General features: G+C 35.6%; 1 protein-coding gene across 1 annotated transcript in view; it reads left to right on the forward strand.

Annotated features, from left to right (window-relative positions):
• The window catches only part of LOC148952039 (renalase-like), a 34,496-nt gene extending 24,759 nt beyond the window's left edge, over positions 1 to 9,737 (forward strand). Inside the window, exons 5-7 of the mRNA XM_089089495.1 lie at positions 3,020 to 3,193; positions 6,926 to 7,095; positions 9,505 to 9,737. Of these exons, the coding sequence (XP_088945621.1) occupies positions 3,020 to 3,193; positions 6,926 to 7,095; positions 9,505 to 9,657 (497 nt within the window). The 3' untranslated portion in view covers positions 9,658 to 9,737. The remainder of the gene's footprint in view (positions 1 to 3,019; positions 3,194 to 6,925; positions 7,096 to 9,504) is intronic.
• Positions 9,738 to 12,458: the final 2,721 nt, after the last annotated feature.

Genomic DNA, 12,458 nt, shown 5'->3' on the forward strand with positions numbered 1-12,458 from the left:
TTTATCTTAACTGACTAATCATGCAGGTATATAAATATGTACACACACAACATGTTTGAAACCAAAGGCAACCAGAAAAGACCTGAGGAGTAACTACTAACAATACGCACGTAGCATATATAATTTTTGGAATTCTGTGTTACCAGCTGTTATCTCGCCCTATTGTTGCTTTTTCAACTTTTGGTAACTAGGGAACCATGACGTTACAATATGTATCTTAAGAAATTAAAAAAATAAAAATCTTTATTAAAAGAATCAATTGAGATATTCTACTTTATTCCACGTTGTGTTTCATTCTAAGCAAAATAAATTGTGCTTGATTACAGCTTCATATAGGTTTTATACTAAATGCTATATAATTTATACAGTAGATACGGGAATGTTCGTCAAAACAATGAAAACAAGACGAACTGTAAAAATTCTCGTGAATCAGAGGGAAACAGGTCGTAAAAATCACGACTTATATTTCGGTGGGGAGGAGCAGTCGCTTTGCTGCTCCTGTGCTCATCCAGGCTATGTCATTGGTTTTTTTCGGGAAGGTTTGCAGGCTGATCTCAACTCCACAAAAAAATTAATTTGCACAAGAAACACAAAAGTTCATTGCCATAGGAACCAAAAAAAGGAAAACATTCTCCTTGATTTTTGACTTCTTCTTGCTTTCTTTTAAAATTATTGTTATTCTTTTTTAAATTCCTACATGTGCTTGTCAAAAAATATATTCCCCCTTTCAATGTCATTTGTTCAAGAGTTATTGCATAGGAAAGGCCTCCAAATTATTTGGATTGTAAACTGACTTTAATGTCGGTGTTGATTTGATGGGGAGAATTTTGGCTTTCGGTGCTTAGGGGTTGCCCAAGGATTAGGTTATTTAATACCACCAAAGAAGATTTAATAACTTGATTTACTTTGATGGGATGTCGGTCCTAATCTTTTGGTTAGATCAATCATTCAAAAATAAGAGTGTGTCAGTGGTAAAAATTGTCACATCCTGACTTGTTAAGCATCTCTACATTGAAAAAAATTGGATTGGAAAAAAAAAATTTTATATAAAAAAATATTTTTTTTTATATAAGTGTATGGCAAAACATTGATTACAATACACCTCAACAATTATAAATAAAAGATCCTTAATCGTGGTATCTATCCTGTTTTTTCGTTTTGTTTCGGAAAATTTTGCGTTTACGAAAAGCCGACTTTCGAAAATTTTCCAGGAAAAAGAGGCAAGTTTGTTGCTTCCATACTTGTTAGTATTACCCTATTGAAAAAAAGCTGAGTAGATAAAGAAGTTAAAGGGAAAGAATTGTTTGCAGCGTTTCAAAAGAACTGCAGCAGTTCTATAAAACAATTTTTAACTAAGCTCTGTCATATTTTCTCGCTCAGTTGTTTCTTTACTTCAAAGATGATGTTTCTTTACTTCAAAGCGCCCATAAATGAAATGCTAAGAAAAAAAAAACATTCAAAAACAGAAGCAGTGAGTTTCGTCACTTCCAGAATTGTTAGCATTGCTATATTGAAAAAAAAGGTTAAGTGAAAAAAGCTTAGGAAGTAAAACTGGGTAAAAAAAAAAACGGGAAAAATAACGAAAAACATTGTGTGCAACACCTCAAAAATAATCCTCCGAGGTTTTATTTAAAAATTCCTTAACTATGGTCTCAATCACTCTGTCTAGCTCAAGTTCTAAAAAGCCTATGTATGGAAAGCCTGAAAAGATACTGTGGCAAGTTTTGTCACTTCTGGGCTTTTTAGGGAACATCTTGGCCTCGGAAAACCAAAAGCTTTTGATGATTCAAGTTCATCTTATCTACGGAACGTAAGAAATGGCCCTGTTTATGCTGAAAATGACTTAATGAGTCTCCTCAAGGGTCTCTTGTCTGATCAACAAATCCAAATGTAATATACTTAGTTAAGCAAAGCACCTCACAGTGTGTAAGATAAAAGATAAATAAATCAAAAAAAGATCAATGGTTTACCAACCATTTAGTTACATGAAATTCCCACCTGAGTTCCACCCTTCATAATTCCCATCTGGAACAATTTATCTGCGAAGTGTGGCCATATAAGAAGCGCTTTGGCTTGGAGAAGGTTTCGTTCGCTGCCACTGCAAACAAAAGTAGAGAACATAATGTGCCTGTCTCAAAATAAAGATCTTTTACGATTCAAAATGTCACGAACTTCATCCTTACTACAAGAAATGATCTTTTTTTGTTTTACTTTAATCTTTTTTCTATTGTTTAATTATTAGCCATTTTAACCATCATCAGGGTTCGAGCTTTGACTTGTATTTCCTTCCAGTAAATGAGCTACTCGGCCACTAGATCTATTTAATTTCATTTCAGATTTAATCTCTAAAACCAAATGAATGTTTTGAAATAGATGTTAGCTAAATTATGTAAATCCCTGCCTTTCTCCCAGTGTGTTATCACGCCCTGTGATCGGTCCGTTAGACGCTTCATGTGAAAAAGACGTACATTGATTTTCGCAGTTAGTATGTGTTGCAACTTAACTCTTACTAACATTGATCTTTTTGCTGCTGAAAAATTGAAGTTTAGAAACCAAGTAGTTGACCATCAACTTATTTGGGCTCATCTATCGAGCAAAATACTAGGTTCAGTAAAATCCTATCTGCTCCCGTTCTCGTGACTAAAATCCTGGATTAGCCCCTGTTCACCTCAGTGCTTCCCCTATCCCTGGATTTTTCAGGATTTCCCCAAAATTCTGCAGAAGATAATAGGATTGTCTGAAATTTCCTACAAAATTAACAATTTCTGTATTATCTGTGCGTCTATTTACGAACTCTAGTTTCCAGAGAGAATTGGGAAGCTCAGTTTTCTTTTGGGAAAGCCCAAAAAATTCAGCGATAGGGAAAGTATTGGTTCACCTAGCTTTTCGCTTGCTTGTTGTTGTTTTGTCTATTCTTATTTTTGTGTTGTTATTGCCACATCTTTTTTATATAAGACCTGTCAGTTATACCGCCTTTTGGTGGTGATCTGTCTGAAAATCAATTATTTTTTTTTTTCAGGTGCAAATTCACAAGTAAAGTCAAATCTTGAAGAAGTGGATTACAGTTCTCGATATGCTCTTGGTTTATTTTTCGATAAGGGTGTCAAGTTAGAGGAACTGTGGTCAGGAAAGTATGTCAACGACCACCCTATTTTCCGTTTCATTGCTATTGACAATGAAAAACGTGGTCAAGGTTTGTTTGATTTTTATTGTGTAACAGGTTGCACTTCTTAAGTACTTATCTAGTACTTGCTAGCAGGACCGTATCCAGGGGGAGTTCACAGTTTGAACGTGGGAATTGCTGGTAAAAATGCAAGTGTCGCAATTGTCATAAAATGCAGGTAAAACAAAATTATTATTTGAGACCTTTGACAAAGTTCATGGGAGGTAAACCCCTTCTGCTTCGTTCTTTTAGTACACCCTCCGCCGAACCTAGATCTCGAAAATCCTATAACCCTGCTTGCTAAGCCTTAGAAACTAGATGCAGTCTGAAACAAAATAATAAAATGTTTTTTTTTTGTGTTTTCTTTTCTTAGTGTTTTTTTCCTAATCTTTAGTTTCATATTGTCTTCGGAATATAGATCTAACTGGGAAAGAAAATTACAGTTTAGCACAGAATCCAGCTCAAACCCTGGACAACTCCTATTATAAAGAAAGCTTGAAAAAAAGACAATTCATAGTTAAGAAAAACCTTTTCAAAACCTTTAAAGGGAAGCCAGAGCCTCTATTTAGAGAAGGGACTGAGGTTGGAACTTGAAAGTACATATCGAAGCACTAGTTTAGACTATGGATCCATTTTAGGAAGTTGCATTAAACTATCTCGACAACTTTCTTAGATAGTGGAAATATGTTATACTAGACTTTTAGCGACGCAATGTAGTATGACGTAATTTTGCATAGGTGGTAACTATTGTATGCCTCAGTGCAATTCCCTAGTTGTTTCCTGTATATTTAACTTGATTACTACATGAAACTGCCTATTTAATTCCACAAGGATCTTGTGTTTTCACTTATTAAATATTGTTTTGCGAGTTATTATATACTAGCCAAAGAGTGTGTCAAACGACAGACATAAAAAATAAATTTTTTTAAACTTTTTTATGAGGACGAGGACCGGAGAAAAAAATGATTTCTCCCCCTCCCCGAACGTTCCAGCTAGATCCCAGAGCCGCAAGACAAAATAGGGTATATTTACCAAACTATGTATATATTCGTCCCCCCTTTTGCAAAACCTACTGACTGTATGTAAACTCCCTAATCAGATATAGTCGCTTTCCTTTAGCCTTCTGTCATAAAAAAACGCATGCTCTCTTGTGACTGGATACATATAGTGTCTTTTGGTTCAGTTAATCATCCCCCTTAACATTCCCTGAAAATGCCAAATTCCCATAGCCTTTCCTGAGATCAATATACATAAGCTCTTTTGACAACCTGGATGTTCGTAGTGTGTTGATTTAGTGTGTTGATAAACTTAACTATGAATGGACTCCCTAATCAGATATAGTCGCTTTCCTTTAGCCTTTTGTCATAAAAAAACGCATGCTCTCTTGTGACTGGATACATATAGTGTCTTTTGGTTCAGTTAATCATCCCCCTTAACATTCCCTGAAAATGCCAAATTCCCATAGCCTTTCCTGAGATCAATGTACATAAGCTCTTTTGACAACCTGGATGTTCGTAGTGTGTTGATTTAGTGCAACATTCCCAGGAAATTTCAGCTCAATATCTTTCTCCGTTCTTGTGATATTGTAGATTAGCCTTTTTGACAGCCTAGATGCACGTCGTGCCTTTTGATTTAGTTCACAACCTCCTCATCATTCTCCGATAGTTTCAATTTAATACCCTTTGCAGTACAAGAGATATTGCAGATACGCTTTTTTTAGCACCTGGATGCATATAGTGCCGTTTGATTTATTTCATCATCCCCATCAACAATCCCCATCAAAAACCCTTTTGATAACCTGGATTGACTTAAAATCTTTTAATTTAGTTTAATAGTAATAGTATTAGTAGCAGTAGTAGTAGTAGTAGCACTGTATATAATGAAATTATATCCCGAATGTTATGCATATTTAATTTGAACGCTGTCTCTGTGAAATATATGAAGCCTCTAGAAGCCTTACCGACATTATTTAGAAATTTTAGATCGCAAAGGGATAACTACCGAATTTGTCGGATTATAAAGTATTGCCGACGGCCGTATCCAAGGGGTAGAGGTAGGGGGTTTGGATCCCCCTCCCCCCATCGAAATGTTTGTCTGACTCGTAAAAACGCAATAAAAATGCATAAAAACACATTTTTGAAGCGTTTTTCATAGTTTTTTTTTGCAGCAACTTGCTTATTACTTCCGAATATACACTGATTTTTGGATCGCTGCTAGGAATGCTGACTATATCTGGTCCTAATTTATCCCTAGACGGTGTCAAATTTCACGATTGACCAAGGGAAAAAAAACAAATCTAATCTTTCATATTAAGTTCTTTTAACGTGTTTCCTAATGGATGGTCTTTTGATACCTACTTCAGAAGTAGGCCGCACCGCTATCAAGTGTAGTTAAATTAAAAGTAAACAATCAAAACCAAAAATCAATACTTACGCATCAAGCACACTTGCAGTGACGCGTATAGGTTGCAAACTGTTCAATCCTGGACTATCTGCGTCAGCGAAGATTGTAAAAAAAATATTCAAAAATAATAGACAAGTCGGATTACAGGGGTTGCCGGATTAGATAGGGGCTGGATTAACGGGGGTCCGCTGCTCTTCCATCATCGAACCAATCCTTTGTGGCCTTAGGTTTACTGCAACTGTTATAAAATCGTACCCATTTACGTTATTTATTAGGACTTAGCGGGTCTTGCATTTTAACTATTTGATCAAGACATTCGGCAACAGTTGACATACCGGCTCAGTTACACTTAAGAGAAGAAAAACAATGAGTTTAAGTTTAAACCTTTTAATCAATATGTCACCTCCTTCCCTGGGTCTGATTAAGCTGCTATTTTGCTGACGCAGTTGAATTCCGATAACGATTATAATCAGTCTGCTCGTTAATTTAATTCACACTCCAATTATTTAGACTTTTACATACTACGGCTTTGACTTCATGTTTCCAGCTTCATATGGATGCTTTTATTTTGTTGAAGGAGAGGAAGGTGTGACCTCGCTGCGTCATAAACTGACTTGCTTAATAATAAGTGTTATTTCAGAATAGTTAGAAATCATGGGTAACAACGTTAAGACACTTGTTTTCCGGCTTGAAATTTGGTGCTGATGTTTCGAAGGAGGTTGTCATGGAAGTCTTGAGTGCAAAATTGCTTGCGCTGGAAATGCCTTTGACAGGTTAAGGAATGTGTGGCGAAAATCTGCGCACTTCCCAAACCTTAAACTCTGACTCTTCAACAGCAACGTCTTTTCGGTGCTAATGTACGGATGCGAATCTTCGACGTTGTCCAACTAGCTTAAGTACGCATCCAGATACTTGAAAATAATTGTCTCACCCTTGGCGTACCCTTGGTAGTCACTCGCTAGATAAGATCACCAACACCTTTATCCAAGAAAAGACGTAATAACCGCATGTGATTCATAAGATTGAAAGGAGTCGATGGTGTTACCCATGATATTTAGTGTTGGATTCCTCACGGGATTAGAAGATGTGGATGACAGGGAGTGACGCTTCTTATCTGGAAAAGGATACTATGGTAACAAGGTAACCCCTTGAAAATCTTAGGTCAAAAGAGTTGAAGAGGTTTGGACGCTTTTAAGAATATTTTTGGGGCCTTCCTTTTGCACTAAAGACAGAGGATGCAAAACATTCTGCCCCTTTTCTTCCCTGGATGAAAGTTTTTCTTTCTTTCCTTCCCTGGCTGAAAGTTTTCCTCTGTTTTAGTTTCTTTTCTATTGCTTTAATTTCCATGTTTACTTCTAGCTGAGTCGCCGCCATCTGTCGTTTTTCATACATCTGTTCCTTTTGGGAAGCAGCACTTAGAGAAAACACCGACGGAGGTGGAGCCAATATTGCTCGAGGCAATTAAGGAGATGTTCCCAAATTGGCCAGCGCCAAGTTCTGTAAAAACACAGAAATGGCGATACTCTCAGGTTGGTTATGTATTTTAATAAAACATTTTTTTACGTAAACATTGTATTTATTTTTTTTTTTTTTCATTTTCTTTTAGATTTTACCAAGACGGATTAGCGAAAGCTTTTTCAGGAATGTCTGGCCTTTTCCTATTTCTTTCCGCGACTTCTTTCTCATTTTTAGTTCCTTCGGCTTGGATAATTCGGCTTTTCATTTTGCTTCAAACTTTGACAATTACTTTCCAATAACTATTATAATGTTTTGAATGTGCTAGTCTTGGGCCAAGCTGATTCATTCTATTTTTTTCTATGCTTCATTATTACGGCACTTGGTTGACTCTTAACTTTGAATACTCGTCATCCTCTGCCCATAACGCAGAAGATGAAGGTCCTTCATGTTCTACTTCCATCTTTTTGCCTTATGTTATTGAGACAAAACACCTCGGCAATATCGAACACATTAGGTGGTTCGAAAGGGCACAGAGCTTGGAGATCCTCCAGTCCTTTAAATTACCACCCATTGTCTGATAAACTCTAGCCTCCCTCCAGGGCTGGTATGACCCACTCAAGCACTTGCCCGACTCATCTTTGATTTTGACTCAACTGCAAACAATGGGAAACCACCCCTCTTCCCCCGAGGATGGACACGCACAAAATGGACGGAAGGAAGTCATCCGCGGTCGACTCACTTATCAGAAGAATTGACCCCCAATCACGCTCCAGCCCTCACCAAGATCAGACCACTCTGGATACAACTAATGGCACTGACGTCTGGTTCCCTCTATGCTGGCGACCCAGTCGAGCAAGTCAAGTAAGTCAAATTAAATAGGAATTTAAGACTAAAAAAACAAAAAATATCCAGCATTTATGTATATATATATATATATATATATATATATATATATATATATATATATATATATATATATATATATATATATATATATATATATATATATATATATATATATTTATATTAATAAAACATAAAGTCGCGAAGAAAAACGAGGACAATTAACAGCTAAGGAAAAAACCGAAAAACTGCAAATATTTTGGTCAAGACCTCCGCTTGACCGTCCTCAGTGCAGAATAAAACTGATAAAAATATAAAATTGGTCGTCCAATTTTAGTTTGGTGTTTTTATTTCAAGGTTTGGTTTTTATATTTTTATCAGTTTTATTCTGCACTGAGGACGGTCAAGCAGAGGTCTTGACCGAAATATTTGCATAGTTTTTCGGTTTTTTCACTGGCTGTTAATTGTCCTCGTTTTTCTTCGCGATTTTATGTTTTATCATGATTAGCCAGTGTAATCTCAGAAATTATTTATATATATATATATATATATATATATATATATATATATATATATATATATATATATATATATATCATAGTTTATGGCATTAGAAACAACGCTGGTTTGTAATCCGTCTTGGCGATTATCCGGTATTTTTCTGGGACTGGTTTTAAAACTGGTACTTCATAACTTGATGATTATTCAAATCAAGACACAGTTCCATATTTCCGAATTTCTTAATAATAATGCTGAATTTGAATATTCAGTCATGAAATTGAAAAAGTCAACTCGTTGTTGAAAAAAAGCCTTCAGAATTATTTCTAAATAGCTTTGCCTTTTTTAACAGTGATCTGTGGTTGGAAATTGGAAAACACTTATTTGTTATCTATAACGCCTTAAGAAACTAAATGGGATGTTGTATGGATCTAAACTACTGTTGTAATAGGTATGGAAAAAACTTTCTGAGGTGAAGATTAACAACAAATTGATAATGAAATCTACGACTGGACAGTAATGACTGGCCACAACAACGATCTAAATAGGTCAGGACTAAAAGAAAGATCTTGCATTTTTGCCCAGGGTGGTTGTAACGAACCTGTGGTGACGTCATGGCATCAAGATGAGGCTCATGTCTGCTGCGGTTAGAAGACAAGCGACAATGATATATATATATATATATATATATATATATATATATATATATATATATATATATATATATATATATATATATATATATATATATATCCTTGCTGGAAAATGAGCTGTATTTCATTATGAAGATTTGCAGTGGGTTTTTGCAACGTATATCTTATTACCATTAATTGGTGGAACCCTGGAATAGGAATGTAAAAACTCGTTATCTATAAATTTAAATGATTGGAAGAATTCTCACTACGAATTTTGATTCCCCATCAAAATTTTCCTATGGATACTATTAAACATTCTTATTTTTAAACTTTTGAAAGTTCATAAATAGCAAAAATTTGCCAAGTCACCGAACTGCCTTCCAGTCGATGCTTAATAGAAAAATTGCACTTACTCTAAAATTAGCGTATTGTGATTTCAGCTGATTTTGCTTAATAGCTTTAAATACGATTTAAATAATTCTTCTTTTTATCCTGTTTTTCTAGGTGTCTAAGCCTTATCCAGGTTCACCAGGATGTGTTGTTTTGAGCGAGAATCCTCCACTTGTTCTTGCTGGAGACGCCTTCTCGCACTCAAATTTCGATGGATGTATTGTATCTGCCGAAGCAGTATTAAACGAAATAAAAGACAAGCTATAAATGCCAGGTTAAGTCTTGCGTATGTTGTTTTTGTTTTGTCTCTTTATGTTTCTTTTATTTAAATCGTTTTATTGTTTGGATTTCTTTTTCTTCTGGAATAGAAGTTGGAAAAAAATAGAGTGAAACCGAAGAGAAATGGCTGTGACGTAATTTCGTAAGCCAATGACATTTTTCCTTATCTCTGGAGAGAATAAAAGCACCACCTTCTCAAAGCGGCGTTGATTAATGCTGAGCGACAACTCTAGACAAAAGGAAGGTAATTTCCGAAGGGAAAAATAACTGGAGGGGTCTTTTTAAACCTGACTTTTGAGAAACAAACAACTTCACCTTTTTAGGGGCCGATCGGTTCTTTAGTAAGAAATATAAGCCGATAGAAAGAATAAAAAAAATTTATGTAACAATTTTTTTTATACGTAACTGTTGTAAGTGTTATCTCTCTTAACACTAATAAGTGTAACTGTTGTCTCCTGTTAGGTATAACTCTGTGATGAAACTGTTTAGCTTCTTTGGAAATGAGAAAAATATTGGGTCTTTCTAGATTTATCAGTTTCTTTTGTCGTGGAGAGACTTTCGCACAGGCATCGCGATTTCGACGGGTTAAGAGATTTATGGGATAATTTAGTATTTCTCCGAGAGATAATTAAGTTTCAGATTTCATTTTCTTGTGGAATAAAAGCTAAAGAAAGTTTTAATGTAAATAAGTTTAGGTTCTTAGGAAACGAGAGAAATTTAAAAAAAAAGTAGAGGATCTTTTTCAGTTACAAAGAGAGAGATTAGACTGTTGCGTTAAAAAATAAAGTGATCTGAGATTAAGATACATATGCGCAGACGCCGTGATGTTGATGAGATGAGATTTATAGCACAATTTAATATTTTACCATCAAAATCAGGGCTAGGACTGTCTTGAGCTGCTTACAACCAACCTCTGCTAGTAGCGGAAAAAAAATTCTAAGAAACTAGTTTAAAAAAGGTTGAAATATTCAACCTTTTATCTTCAACCCATTGCTTAGCAAAAGCAAACGGTTTGCACCTTTTGAAGGCGTTTAGTGCTATTTATTTTTAGTTTATTTTCTGCTGATTTGTCACCCACGTTTTATCTTTTTAAATGTGGCGCCCGCTGCTACCAAAACCTGCAAATCTGCTGTGGAGATCTTTTTCTTTAAGAAGTGAATTTCCGTTTTTTCCTTTTTTAGGATAAATATGGTTGTCCAAATTTCCACTCAACCATTTTAAACAACTGGATTTCATTTTTACTGTCTTTGGTACTTTAAAGGTTGCCTTGTTTTCAGAGGTTCAGATTGTTTGTCCCATGGATTGTTCCATTGTTGAAATATTTTGTGTCACTGTTGTTGAGAGAATTCCACAAACCTAGATCTCGAATCATGCATCCCGTGGAGAACTGGTGAATTGCACTATGTTGAATTTTCAAGTATAATTTTTATGATTGACAATCAAAGCCAACATTGAAGTAAGGCTATTTTTACCTTTTTGACGTTTAAACTTAACTAAGATGTACATTACGGACTCAACATAATGACCGGTGCACTTTGTAATATTTAGATATTTTCTAGGCGTCATGTAAACATTTTCCCATAATCTCTTCAGTGCCCACCGCGTCTTTAATGATACAAATGCCGAAGTGACAACGTTTTCTAAGATTTCATTTTTTTATTTTGGCAAAGGCTGATGTGGACGTTCATTGCGTTCTTTTTTTTTTGGGGGGGGGGCTTCAAAGAATTTGGTTCAAAAAGGCGGTCGAAATCAAGAAGTATATTCACAAGAAACTCACCGTCAATGGAGATACTTCAAGGAAACCTACTCGAGTCCCAGTTATAACAATCTCATTGATTGTAATGCTTCTTACCTTTATTACTCTTATAATAGAGGTCCTCGTATGCACATTATTTCACAATTTAATGGAAAATTCAGATACTTTAAACAGCGGCGCCAATCGGGGGGGGGGGGGGGTAACGCCTCTTCCGGAGATTTAAAAAATTAACTTTTTTGATATTTTCATTGAAAAAATTCTTTTCTGGTATTTTCATGGGAAAAAAGCTGCAAAAAACAAGATCCCTCCCCCCGATTTTGCAAATGTATTTTGACCCCCCCCCCCCACACAGACACACACATTTTCATGTATTGCCGCGACTGCCGTCTGACCAGGCATTATTTTCTGGCAGACCTTGCACCACTGGCGTCAGACCTGACAAGCCAAAGACTGTAAGCTCTATTTGAAATTAGTGACGCATCAGATGAATTCAGCGTTTGGCCTTCTTAAGAATTATCGTTTCAATCCTATCCCGTTTCTAGTTTCCATTGTTCCTGAAATAATCACCATGTTTCCTTTTACCTCATGAACTGTTTTATGGGTCTTCTAAGAATTTCGCCTCAAATCACATTCTATATATACTGAAGTGCGTTAGATCAGAATAAATTCCCAAACGAATGTTTTTTTTTATTCATTCAATATCCAGCAAAATCCCAGTTACATTTTTTGCAGTTGGTGTGATTGGTTGGCTCCTTTAATTTTGTTTTGTTCCAGGTTTGTCTCTTTATTTTGTCTTGCCTATTTTATTCTACTTCGTATTTTTCATATTATTGTGTTGCGGAGAAACACTACTGCTTTCACGTGCTTTTCTCTCTCGTGATTGTAGCTCCAAATTGGTAAGAGATGCAAGCTCGACATTTTGCCTGGGTATGGCATTCGTGAAACGGGACAGAAAAGTTCCGTTGAAGTTTGTAAAATTTCCAGTAGTTTTCCATAAAAGTAGTTTATATATAATAGTAGTTTGACACCTCAT

The sequence above is a fragment of the Artemia sp. Qi Xiang Cuo genome, chromosome 5, assembly GCF_049724085.1.
Source record: "Artemia sp. Qi Xiang Cuo chromosome 5, ASM4972408v1, whole genome shotgun sequence".
NCBI classification, from domain to species: domain Eukaryota; kingdom Metazoa; phylum Arthropoda; class Branchiopoda; order Anostraca; family Artemiidae; genus Artemia; species Artemia sp. Qi Xiang Cuo.